The sequence below is a fragment of the Phyllobates terribilis genome, unplaced genomic scaffold (assembly GCF_046119375.1).
Source record: "Phyllobates terribilis strain yellow unplaced genomic scaffold, ASM4611937v1 Scaffold_2__4_contigs__length_985480577, whole genome shotgun sequence".
NCBI classification, from domain to species: domain Eukaryota; kingdom Metazoa; phylum Chordata; class Amphibia; order Anura; family Dendrobatidae; genus Phyllobates; species Phyllobates terribilis.
This window is the reverse complement of record NW_027362762.1, coordinates 435,970,803-435,990,383: the sequence shown is the minus strand read 5'-3', so window position 1 is coordinate 435,990,383 and position 19,581 is coordinate 435,970,803. Positions and strand designations below refer to the sequence as shown.

The window sequence follows — 19,581 nt, the reverse complement described above, 5'->3', positions numbered from 1 at the left end:
ATGGACTTTTGATATCAATAATACATTTCTTTAGTTGTAAATAAAAATTCTAGAATCTAATGTATTCAAAATATGATTTAAATACATGATAATGCAGCTTTAAAACTACACCAGACCGCTCAATGGCTTCATAAATTTCCTCCAAATTATACTGAAATTCACGTACCTTCTTTACACAGTTCTGGCTCCACAGACATAAGGATATGAAGGCTTTCACTATGGAGCTCACTATACTTCTTGTACTGGGTAACCCAAGCCATAGAGAATGGACCCAGGTAAGATACCATAGCGGCTCTGCCTCGGTCTGTTCTGTTACCCTGCAAATATGAAGCAAATATGGCAAGTTTTCATTTATACAGTAATGGCTCATACAGACCACGAGTCCTCAATCACCCAACGAATGAGCAAAACATTTCATCGTTATCCGAAGCACACCACCACGTGTAAACAAGATATTGGTGCCAATAAAATATCATGTTATGTGCACAGGACAATTGTATTAATGGGGTATTCTCTGTTATGATCTGCAACATGAACTAAGGAAAGATAAGGGAAAACTGTCCCTACAGTAAAACTAAGCTGAATCCCTACGATGTAGCGGGCTGCCTGTTCCTAGCGAACAGACCCGCCTTAGCCCTCAGCTAGTCTGAACGAAGACCTATAGCATAAGGGGAGAGGTCCCTAAAAGGACTTAGGATTGGGACAAAAACGGGACACCTCCTAAACAGAGAAGTTGTTGCAGAACACAAAAAGACAAACAGACTAAAAAAGTACTAGAGGTCCCAGAAGGACCAAACGAACTGACAGAGAAAGGCACAGAAGCACCTGGCTAGAGAAACAGTCAAACACTGAAGTCCAGCACAGCCAAAAGGGCGGAGCTGGAATATAAAGGCAGATGGTCACGTGACCGCAAAACACAAGATGGAAAAAGCAAACAGGAGGGTTCTAACAGTACCCCCTCTTATGAGGATCCTCCAGGCCCAGGCCTATCCGGGAAACCTCTTGTGGAAAGCTTTAACAAGCCTAGGAGCAGAGACATCATCCGTCCTTACCCAGAGTTGTCTTCGGGACCGAAACCCTTCCAGGAGACAAGATACTGTAATCTACCTCTATGCCATCTAGAATTCAAGATACGAGAAATTTCATATTCGCCGTCTTCCACCACAGGAGGAACTGAGACAGTGGAATCCCTATCAGATACATCAGCCTTTTTCAACAAGGAAACAAGAAACACAGGATTAATCTTCCAGGAAGTAGGGACATCCAACCTAACAGCAGACGGGTTAACAACCTGAAGCACTTTAAAAAACTGAGTCCTAAGTTTGTGGGTCCATTTAGAGGAAATCCTCAACCGCAGGTTCTTTGAGGACAACCAAACCATGTCACCCACAGTAAACAAAACCTCCTTACGCTTCCTGTCAAAACACTTCTTGGACTTCTTGTACGTTGCAACCTTCAGCAGGCTAACATTAGTCTAAACTCTCTCCAAATCACCAGAAAAATTCTCCTCCTCCGGCACTGCCGACCCCAATTTGGAGAACAAACCAAATGACGGATGTCTCCCAGTACAACAAAAAAAAGGGGAACACCCAGCAGAGGAGGTTGTATGGTTGTTAAGAGCAAATTCTGCGAGAGGCAGAAACTCAGACCACACCTCTTGATTGTCCGCCACAAAACAACGCAAAACTGTTCAACGTCCTGGTTCTTTCTTTCAGTCTGTCCATTAGACTCAGGATGATACCCAGACGAAAATGACAAATGGACTCCCAACCTGTTACAAAAAGCGAGCCACAAACTGAGGTCCTCTATCAGAAACAATATCCTTGGGAACGCCATGGAGCTTGACAATCTCCTTCGCGAGTGTCTTGGCGCAGGGCAACTTAATGAATGTAACCAAATGACATCTTACTAAAACGGTCCACAACCACCCAGATGACAGTAAAACCCTCGGACACCAGAAGATCAGTAATAAAAACCATTGTGAGATGCGTCCAAGGCGCACTAGGAACCTCCAGAGGGCAAAGCAACCCCGCAGCAGGAGTATTTGAAGCCTTTGACCTAGCACACACAGTACATTGACGCACCCACTTGATGACTTCCTTCTGCCATCCAGGCCACCAAAAACTGCAACTGATAAGTCTTAGTCTAAGAAATTCCTGGATGACCTGCCAACCGAGACACATGACACTCCACAAACAAATCTCTCCTAAAGGCTCTAGGCACGAACAACCTCCCATGGGGATTGTTAGATGGAGAATCATCTTGAGCTTTCAGAATCCCGTTCTCCAAAACGGAGTCCAATGCCGCCACCACAACTCCTTTCTGTAAAATGCTCTCCTCCTCCTCGGCACCGACCGTAGGAGAGAAGCTGCGAGATAAAGCATCGGCTTTAACATTCTTAGTACCAAGGATATAGGTAACAGAAAATTGAAACAGAAAAAAAAAAAAAGGGCATTCAAGCACTTGGCAGCATCCAGGTAGATCAAATTCTTATGATCTGTGAAAACCTGAATAGGAAATCTAGCGCCTTCCAAAAAATGATGCCAATGTTCAAACGTGAGTTTAATAGCCAGCAACTCCCGATATCCAACATCATAATTCAGTTCGGTTTCTGAGAATTTTTTCGAAAAGAAGGCACAAGGATGTACTCCATCCTTGTTCTTCTGAGACAAAACTGCTCCCACCCCCACCGATGAAGCATCGACCTCGACCAAAAAAGGCTTGGTCTCATCATGCTGCATAAGGATAGGGGCAGAACTGAACCTCTCTTTGAGATACTCAAACGCTTCAATGGCCTCAGTAGTCCACTGGGCCGTATTCGCACCTTTCCTGGTGAGATCGGTTAGAGGTTTAACAATTACAGAAAAATTCTTAATGAATTTCCTGTAATAATTGGCAAAACCCAAAAATCTCTGTATAGGATTTCAAACCAATAGGCCTAGGCCATTCCTGCACAGCCTGAACCTTCACCGGGTCCATCTCAAAGCCCTCGCTGGAGACAATGTAGCCCAAAAAACTAATTTTCTGCACAGCGAACTCACATTTCTCCAGCTTAGCAAAGAATGAATTATCACTCAATAACTGCAAAACTTCACGTACACTCTGCCAATGGGACTCCAGATCTTGTGAATAAATCAAAATGTCATCCAAATACACAGCCACATTCTTACCAATCAAAGGTCTCAGGATGTCATTAATAAGGTTCTGAAAAAATGCAGGTGCATTGGTAAGACCAAAAGGCATCACCAGATTCTCAAAATGACCTACTGGAGTGTTAAAAGCAGTTTTCCATTTATCACCCTCCTTCACACGTAACAAATTGTATGCCCCTCGGAGATCCATTTTAGAGAACCACTTGGCCCCCACTAACTGGTTAAACAAGTCAGGAATTAACGGCAATGGGTAGGAATTGCGTACGGTAATCTTATTAATGTCACGAAAATCCAGACATGGACGTAAACCCCCGTCCTTTTTTTTAAAAAAAGAAAAATCCAACTGCCACAGGCGACTTAGAAGGTCTAATGTGACCAGCAGCCAGGCTAGTCTCTATGTACTCCTCCAAGGCCTTTCTTTCAGGGATAGTCAGATTAAACAAGCGACTCTTGGGAAGAGTAGCTCCAGGAACAAACTCAATGGCGCAATCATAATCCCTATGAGGAGGTAAAACTTGCGACTCCTCCTCTGAAAAAACCCTCCAAAAATCTTGAATAGGTACCGGTAATTCCCCTTATTCCACAGCCGCAATGCGACCATTACAACATTTATCATAGCATTTCGGACTCCAGACTTAATCACATTAGTAGACCAGTCCAGCAAAGGATTGTGCAGTTTTAACCAAGGCAATCCTAGAACGACCGGAGAGGGTAAATTATCTAATACAACCAAGTCCAAAATTTCTTGGTGAACTCCATCGATAATGAGGGGAAATGCAGCAGTCTTGTGAGTAATACATTTCAAGGGAGTGTTATCAATTGCAATCACAGAAATAGGTGATGACAAAGGTTTGGACTTCAATTTAAGGTTTTCCAAAAACCCTTTATCAATCACATTAAGTGTTGAACCACAATCCACAAATACCTGAAATTCAATCACATTTTCCTGCAAAGTAGTACTCCCAGAAAGAAATACTCCAGCAGAGCGTAAACAAGCAATATGGGCGTAACGGACCTTTTTTTTTTTTTTTCTTTACTTAAATGAAGCTCACAATACTTAATCAAATGGTCAGCTTTACCACAATAAAGACACAATCCCTCGGCAAACCTCCGGTCTCTTTCCTGATAGGGGAGTGACTTCGCCCCAACCTCCATCGGTTCTCCGCCGTCAGAGCAGATTTTCTGGGGACTAGGACCTAGCATTACAGGAGTCTTTACCTCATTTTGTCTAAATCTCAGTCTCCTATCCACACGAACAGCTAATTGCATGGCATCCTGCAGAGTCTCAGGTGTGGGGAATGCAATTAACAAATCCTTAACCCTTTCACTCAGACCAGCAAGAAATAGACATTTCAGAGCTGGATCATTCCATTTAACTTCTGAGGCCCATCTTCTGAAGTGTGTGCAATAATTTTCAACATCACCTGACCCCTGATTCAAATGCCTGAGTTCTGCCTCAGTAGATTAGATTCGATCAGGATCATCATATAATAGCCCCATAGAAGAAAAAAAATTCTTCTACAGACCTTAAACATGGATCATTAGGTTGGAGAGAAAAGGCCCACCCCTGTGGTTCTTTGCGCAAAAGTGACATAATAAAACCAATGCGCTGTGATTCATTCCCAGAGGACCTTAGTCTCAAACGAAAATATAACAAACAAGCATTTTTAAAGGAAAAAAAAATCTTGCTGTTTACCATAAAAAACATCAGGCAGTCCTACCTTGGGTTCCACAAAATGCTCTTCAGAACAGCTACTCACGTGTTGCTGGAGCTCGGCCACCTTCAGAGACAATCCCTGCAGGCGTTGAGCCAAATCCTGGACGGAAACCATACTGATCCCCGAATTTCTTTCCTTTTAGTTTTTTTGGGCTGGACTTACTGTTATGATCTGCAACATGAACTAAGGAAAGATAAGGGAAAACTGTCCCTACAGTAAAACTAAGCTGAATCCCTACGATGTAGCGGGCTGCCTGTTCCTAGCGAACAGACCCGCCTTAGTCCTCAGCTAGTCTGAACGAAGACCTATAGCATAAGGGGAGGGGTCCCTAAAAGAACTAAGGACTGGGACAAAAACGGGACACCTCCTAAACAGAGAAGTTGTTGCAGAACACAAAAAGACAAAGACTAAAAAAGTACTAGAGGTCACAGAAGGACCAAACAAACTGACCGAGAAAGGCACAGAAGCACCTGGCTAGAGAAACAGTCAAACACTGAAGTCCAGCACAGCCAAAAGGGCGGAGCTGGAATATAAAGGCAGATGGTCACGTGACCGGAAAAAAAAAAAAGATGGAAAAAAAACAAACAGGAGGGTTCTAACATTCTCATCTCCTCGATTCAATCCCAATATGTAGTAGGTGTAATAATAATAATAATATTAGTAAATACCTACAATCAGAAATGTAGTATAGTTCTTCTGATTAGCTATGTTGCTTACGCCATGTGCAGGACATTGCAGTAGTTTAGTTATCCATGGTTACGACCACTCATATAGTGACAGTTAGATGTTAGTGGTCGTAACCATGGATGCCTAAGCTACTGCAATGCCCTGCACATGGGGTAAGCGACATAGTGAATCAGAACTATACTACATTTCTAACTGGACGTATTTGCTAATATTATTACACCTACTACATATTAGGATAGGATCTTGGAGATGGGAATACCCCTTTAATGATCGTTCTGTGAACATTGAATATTCAGTTTGTCTAAGTAGGCCAGTAAATAACTGCAAACCAGATTGCATGTAATTGATTGGCGGTCATTTAAAGGCCTGGATCTGCCAGTATAAAATTGGGATAATATGCACCACTGTGTAGAAAGATATAGCTAGAACCATAAAAAAAAAAAAAAAAAAAAAGGATAAAGCAGCATCAAACAAAGTGTGCACAAGCCACAGTGTCCAGACCACTGTATATAATAAAAATGACAGCACTCACATTTCAGGAAGGTGAAAAATAGTATTTAATCCAAGGCCGTGTCTACAGTACAATCAGATGTGTACATGGACTTGGAATAGCAGTTTTTGAAATGGGAGTGCGGACATAGTTTTGGATAGATAGACTGTATGTGGTACAGAGTAGATACGTGGCTTACTTCTCAGCACTACATAAGGAATCTCTTGTCTTCTGTGATACCCATGGGTTTCGCTTCTTCTGTTTCCCTGGTCTTTTCCGTGCTTGTAGAAACTTTGTCATTATCTATGGAGAGAGACAGAATATTTCAGAATATTTAGATATACAATTAGCTACTTATGTCCATTGATTGACTGATCTTCCTATAGAATAAGATATCGGCTGTTGTGAAAAGGTTTCCTTAAATTTGGCTATGGGACTAAAGGAGAAAGCGGATATCTGTACTCGCCCTCAGTCCCACAGACAATAGACGGAGCGCTGTGATCATGGGCACTACCACCACATTAACACAGGGATATCGGGGACCCCAGTTCTAGCGGTCAGTGGGAGTCCAAGCAGTCAATCGGTTGTCAACTATCCTGTGGATAGGTGATAAGTTGTGTTTATGGGGAAAATGTGCGGCCACGCATTTGATAAATGTCAACTAAACCCACTAGGCCACCATCTAATGTGTATGGTGGTGCCCTGACTCGCTCTAATGGCCGTTGTCAAAGGAAAGCATGGTTGAACATGATGGATTTCAACATTTCTTAGTTATCCTTTTGTTCTGAGCAGAACGTGCGTAGGTATGGGGGATTGGGAGAGGTCGGTGTTAACAGAAGGGATGTTCAACCAGTAGGTGCTGAAAGTTTATAGCCAGCTTTTCACTACAGTTAGGCATTTGCACAAACTATCTAACTATTAATATTTTTGGCATAAATTTGATATATGTATTAGATAATGTATCACCTATTACAAACTATGAGAATATTAAAAGTCAAACACTTCCATATCCGTATAAAAGTGCAAGAATTGTATCATACATACTGTAAATGCTGAAGGACTACATGCAAGTGCGGAAATGATGGAAATGTAGATAATAATGCACTATACACACATATTGCATAAAGGTAATTAGGCTTGGGTCACACTACAGGAAGAGAAAAGCAGAATTCATGTAGGAAATGGATCAGTCACGTGATGGGCCACAAAGGCAACCCTATTAACGATAATGGGATCAGTTTGGTTTCTTTTAGGGTTTGCATCATTTTAATGAGAAAAAAAACAATGCAGTGAAGAATGATGATTTTTGAGAAACAAGTCTCCAATTAGAGGTTTATAGGTAATTATGAGATTAGCCATACAGAGAAAAGTGACTCGTAGATACAGTACCGGTCAAGAGTTTGGAAGCAGTAGGGCCACAGACTTAAGACAAAGCACATATGGGAACTTCTTCAAGACTGTTGGAAAGCCACTCCAGGTGATTACCTTGCGAAGCTACTTGAACAAATGCCAAGGGTGTGTAAAGTTGTCATCGGAGTAAGGCTATGTTCACACATGTTGGGTTTTTCAGCGTATTTTTCAGCAGATTTTTATGCAAATTTTCAGCTGCCTTTTGAAGTACCAGCAAAGTTTAAGAGAAACCAGAATTCTCTGTTCACACATCATGGTTTTTTTTGCTGTTGCGTATTTTGTGCCTTGCATGGTTTTTGTAAAATAGAGCATGTTACTTCTTTCAGCGTTTTTTCACCCATAGGAAGTAATGAAAAAAAATGCATCAAAAACGCACCAAATTTGCATCAGCGTTTTTGATGGCAAAACAGAATGTTTTTTTTTTGTACTTTATGTACATGCATGAATAGAGACAGAAGGACAGCGGTGCACACACAGTAGCCGCTGCTGCAGCTACCACGTGTGCCTGCTGCTAAATGGACATTTATATTCCCTCTTCTCCACTCCCATGGGCGTGGAGAAGAATGAATACTCATTCTCTTTAGTAGCGGGCACAGAAGAGCACTGAGCCGCGGCTCCTGCTGACAGTGCCCGCTACTAAAGAGAATGCATATTAACTCTTCTCCATGCCCATAGTCACGGCTTGGAGAGGAGTGAATATGCCGGCAGCAGCAGCTCACATCAGCGTCTGAGAGTGCATTGCTGTGACGTCATGCGCTCTCAAATTCTGACATGAGCTGCTGAGGGAGAACAGGACGCAGCACTGAATCAGAGGCGAGGAAGGAAGGAGAGTATAAGTGTTTATTTTTTTTTTTATGTGTGCGGTGATGGGTCCATGCATACCAGGCCTGGGGGATGAGGGGGCCATGCATACCAGGACTAGGGGATTGAGAAGGCCATGCATACCAGGACTAGGGGATTGAGGAGGCCATGCATACCAGGACTAGGGGATTGAGGAGGCCATGCATACCAGGACTAGGGGATTGAGGGGGCCATGCATACCAGGACTAGGGGATTGAGGGGGCCATGCATACCAGGACTAGGGGAATGAGGGGGCCATGCATACCAGGACTAGGGGAATGAGGGGGCCATGCATACCAGGACTAGGGGAATGAGGGGGGCCATGCATACCAGGACTAGGGGAATGAGGGGGCCATGCATACCAGGATGGGAAATTTACCAGTAGCTGCTGCATTTCCCACCCTAGGCTTATACTCGAGTCAATAAGTTTTCCCAGTTTTTTGGGGGGTAAAATTAGGTACCTAGGCTTATACTTGGGTCGGCTTATACTCGAGTATATACAGTACTTATTTCATGCGATAAAATGCAATTTAATTATGTAAAAATCAAAGTGATTTTCTGGTTTTTATTTTTAGATTCTGTCTCTCACAGTTGAAGTGTACCAGCGATAAAAATTACAGACCTCTTCATTCTTTGTAGGTGGGAAAACTTGCAAAATCGGCAGTGTATCAAATACTTATTTTCCCCACTGTATATGTATGATAGAGATCAGGGAGCTTGCATACATTATATTGATTATAAAAATATGGTAGGATCAGGGTGTATAAATATACATGTATGAGAGATCAGGAAGCTTACATACAATACAATAACATTACATGTAGGATTGAGTTCAGGGAGATTAGATGCATTATTATTATTTATTTTCAAAGGCGCCATTCATCCCTGGATGCTGTACATGTAAAGAGGGTTTGCATACAAAATACATGTATAAATTACAATGATCTAACAGTGACAGACTGGTACAGAGGGGGATAGGATTCTGCCCTGCCCTAATAGGCTTACAATGTACAGGGTAACGAGATAATAGGTGGGAGGTCGGCACAGCTCCGGTGGTAGTGAATTGACAGTGGGGTTATTGCAGGTTGTTGGCCTTCATATACAGTACGTGTTTTCAGGTTACGTCTGAAGGTTCCAAATGTGGGGCATAATCGGATGTGCTGAGGCACTGAATTCCAGAGGATAGTGGATGCTCGCGAAAATTCTTGGAAGCAATTTTGTGGAGAACGTACGAGAGCAGAGGAAAGAAGAAAGCTTGTGATAACTAGAGGCATGCAAGAATGTTAGTTGGAAAGCCACAAAGGAGGATGTTGCAGCAGTTGAAGTGAGAGATAATGAGGGAATAACTTCACATTTTAGTAGATTTGGGGTTAAGGAAAGAACAAATTCTGTAAACATGTTTTGGAGTTGGTAAAGGCTTGGATGTGTAGTTTGAAGGGTCAAGAGTTACACTCGGGCATTGAAATTGTGGTAGAGGAAAGTGTAATGCAATTTATTTAGATAGATAGATCTGGTGGAGTGTTAAGTGAAATGGAAGAAAGATTAGGAGTTCAGTTTTGGATATGGCTTGGGATTCTGGACAACAGAAAAGGGACATTTGGGTTCAAAAGGTTTGCGAGTCATCAGCATATAGGCGATACTGGAAGCCATGGAACTGTATGAGTTGTCTCAGGCCAAAGGTATAAATGGAGAAGAGTAGAGATCCCAGGACAGAGCCTTGAAGGACACCGACAGAGAGGGCAGGATGAGACAAGGTAGTATGGGAATGGGAAATGCAAAATGTGCAGATTGTGAGGTATGAGGAGATCCAGGAGAGGACAAGATCTTTGATGGTAAAGGAAGAGAGAGTCTGTAGTAAGAGAATGTGATCAACTGTGTCAAAGACAGGATGACAGGTCAAGGTGGAGGAAGATAGAATGTTGTCTGCTAATTTTGTCAGTTAGCAAGTCGTTCGTAATTTTGGTTAGGACAGTTTCAGTGGAGGGTTGGGGACAGAGGTTGGATTGTAGGTTGTCAGACTATTATATGAAAGCTGGGAGAAAGGAGTTTTGGAAAGAAATATAGTAACCAAATGGAGAGCTAGATAGACATAGAAGCAGTCAAGAGATGGCTTCTTCAGGATAATAGAGATTGTTGCAAGTTTGAAAGCAGAAGAGAAGACACCAGAGGTCAATGATAGGTTGAAGATATGAGTTAGAGCTGGGATAAGCATGGTGACGAGGTAGGAAAAAGGTGGGATGGGCATAGGGTCAAACCAGTGGCGTACCGCCAATGGCAGCAGGTGACATGACTGCTATGGGGCCCGTGAGCTGGGGGGGCCGCATAGCAGTCCAGGGGCAGACATACCGCTGCTGGTGCAGCTTCTCCCTGCTTGCGGCGGGCAGGGAGCGATCCCTGCAGCTCCGCTGCTGACAGGAGAGAATGGCAGCGGAGCTGCAGAGATCCGTCCTGTGCTTCTTCCCTCTCACAGGCACGCGCTGTTTGATGACGCTATAATGGGGCTGGGGAGAGTAATAATGGGGCTGGGGAGAGCAATAATGGGGATTGGGAGACCAATGAAGGGGATGGTTGGGCTGGGGAGAGCAATAATGGGGATTGGGAGAGCAATGATGGGGCTGGGGAGAGCAATGATGGGGGGCTGATGGGTCTGGGGATTGGGAGACCAATGACGGGGATGGTAGGGCTGGGAAGAGCAATGGTGGGGCTGATGGGGATAGAAGAGAGCAATAATGGGACTGCGGAGAGCAATAATGGGACGGATGGAGCTGGGGAGAGTAATGGTGGGGATTGGGAGACCAATGATGGGGATGGTAGGGCTGGGAAGAGCAATGATGGGGCTGATGGGGATGGAAGAGAGCAATAATGGGACTGGGGAGAGCAATAATGGGACTGATGGAGCTGGGGAGAGCAATGGTGGGGCTGATGGAGATGGGGAGAGCAATGATGAGGATTGGGAGACCAATGACGGGGATGGTGGGGCTGGGGAGAGCAATGATGGGGATTGAGAGAGCAATGATGGGGCTGGGGAGAGCAATGGTGGGGATTGGGAGAACAATGACTGGGATGGTGGGGCTGGAGAGAGCAATAATGGGGCTGAGGAGAGCAATGGTGGGGATTGGGAGTCCAATGACGGGGATGGTGGGGCTGGAGAGAGCAATAATGGGGCCGAGGAGAGCAATGGTGGGGATTGGGAGACCAATGACAGGGATGGTGGTGCTGGAAAGAGCAACAATGGGGTTGGGGTGAGCAAGGGTGGGACTGATGGGGTGAGCAAGGGTGGGACTGATGGGGTGAGCAAGGGTGGGACTGATGGGGTGAGCAAGGGTGGGACTGATGGGGTGAGCAAGGGTGGGACTGATGGGGTGAGCAAGGGTGGGACTGATGGAGCTGGGGAGAGCAATGATGGGAATTGGGAGACTACCGACAGGGATGGTGGGGTCGCTCGGAAAGGCCAAAGACTGGGGTCGCTCGGAGAGAGCAATGATAGGGGTGCTTGTATACTTTTCATGTGCACATAGCCTAACAGTTAATTGGGGAGAGTCACAGAGACTGAATAATTTATATTATTGGCAGGTTGAGATTATAGTTAATGGGGGACCCAGTGCTGCTTATCACTTTATTTTGATTACTAAGTGGCTGATAGTATATTAATGGGGGGGGGGGTATATATCTGTATTCAGGGGCGCAGAGTGGGGGAGACACATGTATATATATAATATATGTGACCTTCTTATTTTCTAGGCTGGAGATCATCGTGACAAGACGAGTCATGGCTGGGAGATGTGAACATGAAGGTCTGACCAGATGGAGAAGAAGCAGAAGAAACTGATTCTGATCAGATGAGATGTCAGTGGTAAGTGCCTGGATGTAAATATTATTCGGTATCTGCACTGTGTGAGTTGGAGTGATAGGCTGTGTGCCCACGATGCGTTTTTTAAGCGTTTCTGCAGCGGCAAAAACGCTACAGAAACACTTAAAAAACGCATGGTAGAAGGCCTGCCATGTTCCCCAATGATAATCTGCATGTGCTGTGCACAGGCTGCGGAAATTTCCGCTGCGGATTATCATTGCGGAAAAAAACGCAGCACTACCAATTATTTTGCAGAAACTCTGCGTTTTCGCCGCCATTGACTTGCATTAGATCGCATGGATTACGCATCACTGTATATGTAGATGCGCATTCCATGTGTTCTAATGTGCGGATGGTACCCAGGTCTAGAGAAGACTCTCCTCCGGACCTGGGTACCATAGAAAACTGTAAAAAAAAAAAAAAAAAAAAAGAATAAAATAAAAAATAAATATATACTTACCTTCTGACGGCCCCAGCTGCGCTCGTCCTCTCATGCCGGCAGTTCGCGATGGACTGAAGGACCTGCGCTGACGTCATAGTCATGTGACGGGTCACGCGACGCTGACGTCGGCAGGTCCTTCAGTGTACTTTTGCCGGCAAGGGAGAATGGAGTGAAGCAAGACAGCGCGGGCCATCAGAGGGTAAGTATACATTTATTTTTTACCATTCTTTCGGTCACACTATATAAATCCATGCCGGTTGCATGGATTTATATAGTGTGACTAAGTATTCAAGCACTTTCCAAGTGATGCTAAAATCGCTTGTCAACCGACATGCGGAAATGCAAGTGAAGAACGCTTCACATCCGCTTGTCCCTGGCAGGAAAAACGCATGTACAATCCGCATGTACAATCCGCATGCGTTTTTTCTGCCAGGGAGATGCAGAAACGCTCAGGAAAAAATCCAAAGCATTTCAGCATCGTGTGCACATAGCCTAAATGTTATCTGTAAAATCCCTTAGGCCACATTCTCACATTTGTGTGAAATGTCAGTGTGCTGCCAGATTTTTTTTATCGGATGGTCCACGGACTCGTAGAGTTTTATAGATCCATTCACACATCCATGAAAATCACGTATCTGAGAATGAGACCTGTGCGGGTCAGAGAATGTCCTGTTCTGATAGGACATGCTCAATGCGTCTGTAAAAGCGGGCAGCACACCGACACTGCACACAGATGCAGGAATGTAGCCTTATTATGTATAGCACAGTCCCTTAGTATATAGTGTACTCACTTATTATGAATAGCGCTGTCCTTAGTTATATAGTTTCATCTCTTATTATGTATAACACCTGGGAGTTGAGGTGGGGTACAGTAGGGTCATTATACTGCGCATGTGGCGGAATTCACCATGGGGTTATCATACTGTGTTTGGGGGACACTTTTGCTTGCATCATACTTTATGGGGGCAATGAAAGAGGAATCTAGGACTTTAGCAGGAGGAAAATTACTATGTAAAGGCCGGAAGGTTGTGAGATCTGCTCTTTTGGGACCCTGACAATTATTTACATTTTTTTTTTCTGGTGGTGGTGGTGGTGGTGGGGGGGGGGGACCCAATTAAAACTTCTGCTATGGGGTCCCATGATTCCTATGTACACCACTAGGTCAAACGCACAAGTTGCTGTGATCTAGAGAGAAGAGGAGTAAACTTTCCTTCAGTGATGGTGGTAAAGTAGGTTATGGGGGAAGGGCATTGGTCCGTTATGCAGATGTATTATGGAGTTTGAACACTTAGGTTATGTTCACACATCATGTTTTTTTGGTATCAATTTTTTGCAGCAAAACCTGATCTTCAAGGGCATGTGGTTCAGGATTTTTCTTGCAGTTTTGGTGCTTTTTTCACTGTACTTCTTTCTCTTTTTATGCATGTACATAAACTTCTGTGTAAAAAAAAGAACCCCATTCTATTTTGCCATCAAAAACGCAGATACAAATTTTTATGCGTTTTTTTTTCATCACTCATTACTTCCTATGGATGAAAAAACGCTGAAAGAAGTGACATGCTCTATTTTCCAAAAAAACATGCAAAGCATAAAATACACAACAACAAAAAACCATGATGTGTTAACAGAGAACTCTGGTTTCTCATAGACTTTGCTGGTACTGCAAAAGGCAGCTGAAAATTTGCATAAAAAACTACATAAAAAAACGCTGATAAAAACATGATGTGTGAACATAGCCTAAAGCTTTGTCTGATGTGATTGTTCCTATTTTTGAAATGTGCAGATAATAAGGGAGTTTGGAGGGGGTAACAGTGGACAGAGAAGGGAATTAAAAGTTTTAGAATAACTGTTTGGTATTATGGGATAGAGAAGATATGAGAGTTGCAAAGTAGTCCTGTTAGCAGAGGCAAGGGCCAACTTGAATGTGAAAACAGCTTGTTTTAATGTAATCCAGGATTCCTGTAAGTGCATATACATGGAGGCTAGGGATCAGGGCGCTTACAATAATGTAATATTACACGGAGGATAAGGATCAGGGCGCTTCCAATAATGTAATATTACACGGAGGATAAGGATCAGGGCGCTTCCAATAATGTAATATTAGGATAGGGATCAGGGCGCTTCCAATAGTGTAATATTACATGGAGGATAGGGATCAGGGCGCTTCCAATAGTGTAATATTACATGGAGGATAGGGATCAGGGCGCTTACAATAGTGTAATATTACTTGGAGGATAGGGATCAGGGCGCTTACAATAGTGTAATATTACATGGAGGATAGGGATCAGGGCGCTTACAATAGTGTAATATCAGGGTAGGGATCAGGGCGCTTACAATAGTGTAATATCAGGGTAGGGATCAGGGCGCTTACAATAGTGTAATATCAGGGCAGGGATCAGGGCGCTTACAATAGTGTAAGATCAGGGCGCTTACAATAGTGTAATATCAGGGCGCTTACAATAGTGTAATATCAGGGTGCTTACAATAGTGTAATATCAGGGTAGGGATCGGGGCGCTTACAATAGTGTAACATCAGGGTAGGGATCAGGGCGCTTCCAATAGTGTAATATCAGGGTAGGGATCAGGGCGCTTCCAATAGTGTAATAATGGAGGATAGGGATCAGGGCGCTTCCAATAGTGTAATATCAGGGTAGGGATCAGGGCGCTTCCAATAGTGTAATATCAGGGTAGGGATCGGGGCGCCTACAATAGTGTAATATCAGGGTAGGGATCAGGGCGCTTCCAATAGTGTAATATTACATGGAGGATAGGGATCAGGGCGCTTCCAATAGTGTAATATTAGGATAGGGATCAGGGCGCTTACAACAGTGTAATATCAGGGTAGGGATCGGGGCGCATACAATAGTGTAATATCAGGGTAGGGATCAGGGCACTTACAATAGTGTAATATCAGGGTAGGGATCGGGGCGCATACAATAGTGTAATATCAGGGTAGGGATCAGGGCGCTTACAATAGTGTAATATCAGGTTTCTTACAATAGTGTAATATCAGGGCGCTTCCAATAGTGTAATATTACATGGAGGGTAGGGATCAGGGCGCTTCCAATAGTGTAATATTAGGGTAGGGATCGGGGCGCCTACAATAGTGTAATATCAGGGTAGGGATCAGGGCGCTTCCAATAGTGTAATATCAGGGTAGGGATCGGGGCGCCTACAATAGTGTAATATCAGGGTAGGGATCAGGGCGCTTCCAATAGTGTAATATTACATGGAGGATAGGGATCAGGGCGCTTACAATAGTGTAATATTAGGATAGGGATCACGGCGCTTACAACAGTGTAATATCAGGGTAGGGATCGGGGCGCATACAATAGTGTAATATCAGGGTAGGGATCAGGGCGCTTCCAATAGTGTAATATTACATGGAGGATAGGGATCAGGGCGCTTCCAATAGTGTAATATCAGGGTAGGGATCAGGGCGCTTCCAATAGTGTAATATCAGGGTAGGGATCGGGGCGCCTACAATAGTGTAATATCAGGGTAGGGATCAGGGCGCTTCCAATAGTGTAATATTACATGGAGGATAGGGATCAGGGCGCTTCCAATAGTGTAATATTAGGATAGGGATCAGGGCGCTTACAACAGTGTAATATCAGGGTAGGGATCGGGGCGCATACAATAGTGTAATATCAGGGTAGGGATCGGGGCGCATACAATAGTGTAATATCAGGGTAGGGATCGGGGCGCATACAATAGTGTAATATCAGGGTAGGGATCGGGGCGCATACAATAGTGTAATATCAGGGTAGGGATCGGGGCGCATACAATAGTGTAATATTAGGGTAGGGATCAGGGCGCTTTGCTGCTTTCTAGTGACTCCTACCAGTGGAGGAACACCCATTGATGACACATTATAATTAGCAGTAAAGCACGGACCGCAGGATGGCAGCAGCTGGCACCGAGCCCGCAGTGATGAATGCCAGGTGGGTGTTGGCAGAGCTGCTGCTGCAGATAATCGCTCTCACCGTGCTTCCGATGAGAGGCAGCCGCCCGCCGTCCTCAGGTGCAGCCTGACCAGGCAGTGACTGTCTGCACCCTGCACTTCTACATTCAAACTTACAACACGACGCTCGGTGGCCAATCACTGCACTCGGCGACACCCGTCCCCGCCCCTATCCGTTGGCTCCCGAGCGATGTACCCAATCACAGGACGTTCCGCTCTACCTGCGGCCTTTATACGGAAAATGGGAGGTGTCCATGCGTAGTTAGCAGGAATTCTATCTCCCCTCTAGTGAATGGGTTAAATTCTCCTAAGTGCGAAATAACCATTGAGAGATCAATTCCATCTGACTGCAGCCAATAGCATTTCTGTGCTTGATTCTCAGCCAATCAAACTAGAAATTCACGAAGCGGTTTACATTAAGCTCTGACCAATCAAATCATCAACCCGTCCATGGCTGACCAATGAAGCGTCAGCATGAAGTGACAGCTGGCCAATGAACGCCGCCAGCTATTTGCATCCAGTGAGTGTTGCACAAACTGGGCTCCTCCTTTGTACCCTCCCCCGCTCGTATTCCCGGGTCCGCCTGAGGAATGTAAACTATTCAACATGGAGACAGCAGTCAATAAGCTGGAGGCTCTGGTAAGACGACGGCGGCGGGGGTGTGCGGGCCCGGCCTGCACGGAGAGCGGCGGGTGGAGGATGGGGCGCCGAGCTCACGTCACCTGGCCGTGGCGGCCATCGCCTGCTGACAGGAGCGCGGCTCTGGAGGCGGCACGCATCGTGCAGGGGCAGGGAGGGCGGCCGCTCTGCGGGCCATTACCGATGGCGCCGAGCAGCGGCCTGGGTGGTCACTACATAGACGGAGAAATGGCGGGAGCAGGAGCCGCCTCCTCAGTGTGGTGCCCCAGAACGGGCGTCCATGGCCGCTGCTCCACCTCTGTGCACCTCCACCCGGGATTAAACACCCTAATCCGGGCGGTGTGTCGTGTAATCCCAGCCCCTCCCCCCCGTCCTTCACCTGTCACTGCCCGGGCGCCTGTTACCTGCCGCCATAGCCCCTCCCCCGTCACTATCGCACCTGCCCCGCCCCCAGGAGTGAGGAGGCAGAAAGCTAGTGTGCCCCTTTAAGCAGCCATTAATTATGTTTATGTGGCAGAGTAAGGGCGAAATATGGCGACTATCAATAATAATATACAGCTACTGTAAAGAGCAAGTAATATGGCGACTATCAATAATAATAACATACAGCTACTGTAAAGAGCGAGTAATATGGCGACTATCAATAATAATATACAGCTACTGTAAAGAGCAAGTAATATGGCGACTATCAATAATAATAACATACAGCTACTGTAAAGAGCGAGTAATATGGCGACTGTCTATAATAAAATACAGCTACTGTAAAGAGCGAGTAATATGGCGACTATCAATAATAATATACAGCTACTGTAAGGGGCGAGTAATATGGTGACTAGCAATAATAATAATATACAGCTACTGTAAAGAGCGAGTAATATGGCGACTATCAATAATATACAGCTACTGTAAAGAGCGAGTAATATGGCGACTATCAATAATAATATACAGCTACTGTAAAGAGCGAGTAATATGGCGACTATCAATAATAATATACAGCTACTGTAAAGAGCGAGTAATATGGCGACTATCAATAATAATATACAGCTACTGTAAAGAGCGAGTAATATGGTGACTATCAATAATAATATACAGCTACTGTAAAGAGCGAGTAATATGGCGACTATCAATAATAATATACAGCTACTGTAAAGAGCGAGTAATATGGCGACTGTCAATAATAATATACAGCTACTGTAAAGAGCGAGTAATATGGCGACTATCAATAATAATAATATACAGCTACTGTAAAGAGCGAGTAATATGGCAACTGTCAAAAATATACAGCTACTGTAAAGAGCGAGTAATATGGCGACTGTCTATAATAAAATACAGCTACTGTAAAGAGCGAGTAATATGGCGACTATCAATAATAATATACAGCTACTGTAAGGGGCGAGTAATATGGCGACTATCAATAATAATATACAGCTACTGTAAGGGGCGAGTAATATGGTGACTAGCAATAATAATAATATACAGCTACTGTAAAGAGCGAGTAATAAGGCGACTATCAATAATATACAGCTACTGTAAAGAGCGAGTAATATGGCGACTATCAATAATATACAGCTACTGTAAAGAGCGAGTAATATGGCGACTATTAATATACAGCTACTTTAAGGGGCGAGTAATATGGCGACTATCAATAATAATATACAGCTACTGTAAAGAGCGAGTAATATGGCAACTATCAATAATATACAGCTACTGTAAAGAGCGAGTAATATTGCGACTGTCAATAATAATATACAGCTACTGTAAAGAGCGAGTAATATGGCGACTGTAAATAATAAAATACAGCTACTGTAAAGAGTGAGTAATATGGCGACTATCAATAATAATATACAGCTACTGTAAAGAGTGAGTAATATGGCGACTATCAATAATATACAGCTACTGTAAAGAGCGAGTAATATGGCGACTATCAATAATATACAGCTACTGTAAAGAGCGAGTAATATGGCGACTATCAATAATAATATACAGCTACTGTAAAGAGCGAGTAATATGGCGACTATCAATAATAATATACAGCTACTGTAAAGAGCGAGTAATATGGCGACTATCAATAATAATATACAGCTACTGTAAAGAGCGAGTAATATGGTGACTATCAATAATAATATACAGCTACTGTAAAGAGCGAGTAATATGGCGACTATCAATAATAATATACAGCTACTGTAAAGAGCGAGTAATATGGCAACTGTCAAAAATATACAGCTACTGTAAAGAGCGAGTAATATGGCGACTGTCTATAATAAAATACAGCTACTGTAAAGAGCGAGTAATATGGCGACTATCAATAATAATATACAGCTACTGTAAAGAGCAAGTAATATGGCGACTATCAATAATATACAGCTACTGTAAAGAGCGAGTAATATGG

The 19,581-nt window shown here is 44.0% G+C and overlaps 2 protein-coding genes across 2 annotated transcripts in view; one reads left to right on the top strand and one right to left on the bottom strand.

The window, feature by feature from the left end:
* PRR11 (proline rich 11) overlaps positions 1–16,797 on the bottom strand; it is a 28,521-nt gene extending 11,724 nt beyond the window's left edge. The window contains exons 1-3 of the mRNA XM_073670551.1: positions 16,576–16,797; positions 6,247–6,350; positions 167–317 (exon numbers count right to left, since the gene is read on the bottom strand). Coding sequence (XP_073526652.1) covers positions 167–317; positions 6,247–6,347 — 252 coding nt within the window. The 5' untranslated portion in view covers positions 6,348–6,350; positions 16,576–16,797. The remainder of the gene's footprint in view (positions 1–166; positions 318–6,246; positions 6,351–16,575) is intronic.
* Positions 16,798–17,035: 238 nt separating this feature from the next.
* The window catches only part of SKA2 (spindle and kinetochore associated complex subunit 2), a 39,857-nt gene continuing 37,311 nt past the window's right edge, over positions 17,036–19,581 (top strand). The window contains exon 1 of the mRNA XM_073670550.1: positions 17,036–17,192. Coding sequence (XP_073526651.1) covers positions 17,160–17,192 — 33 coding nt within the window. The 5' untranslated portion in view covers positions 17,036–17,159. The remainder of the gene's footprint in view (positions 17,193–19,581) is intronic.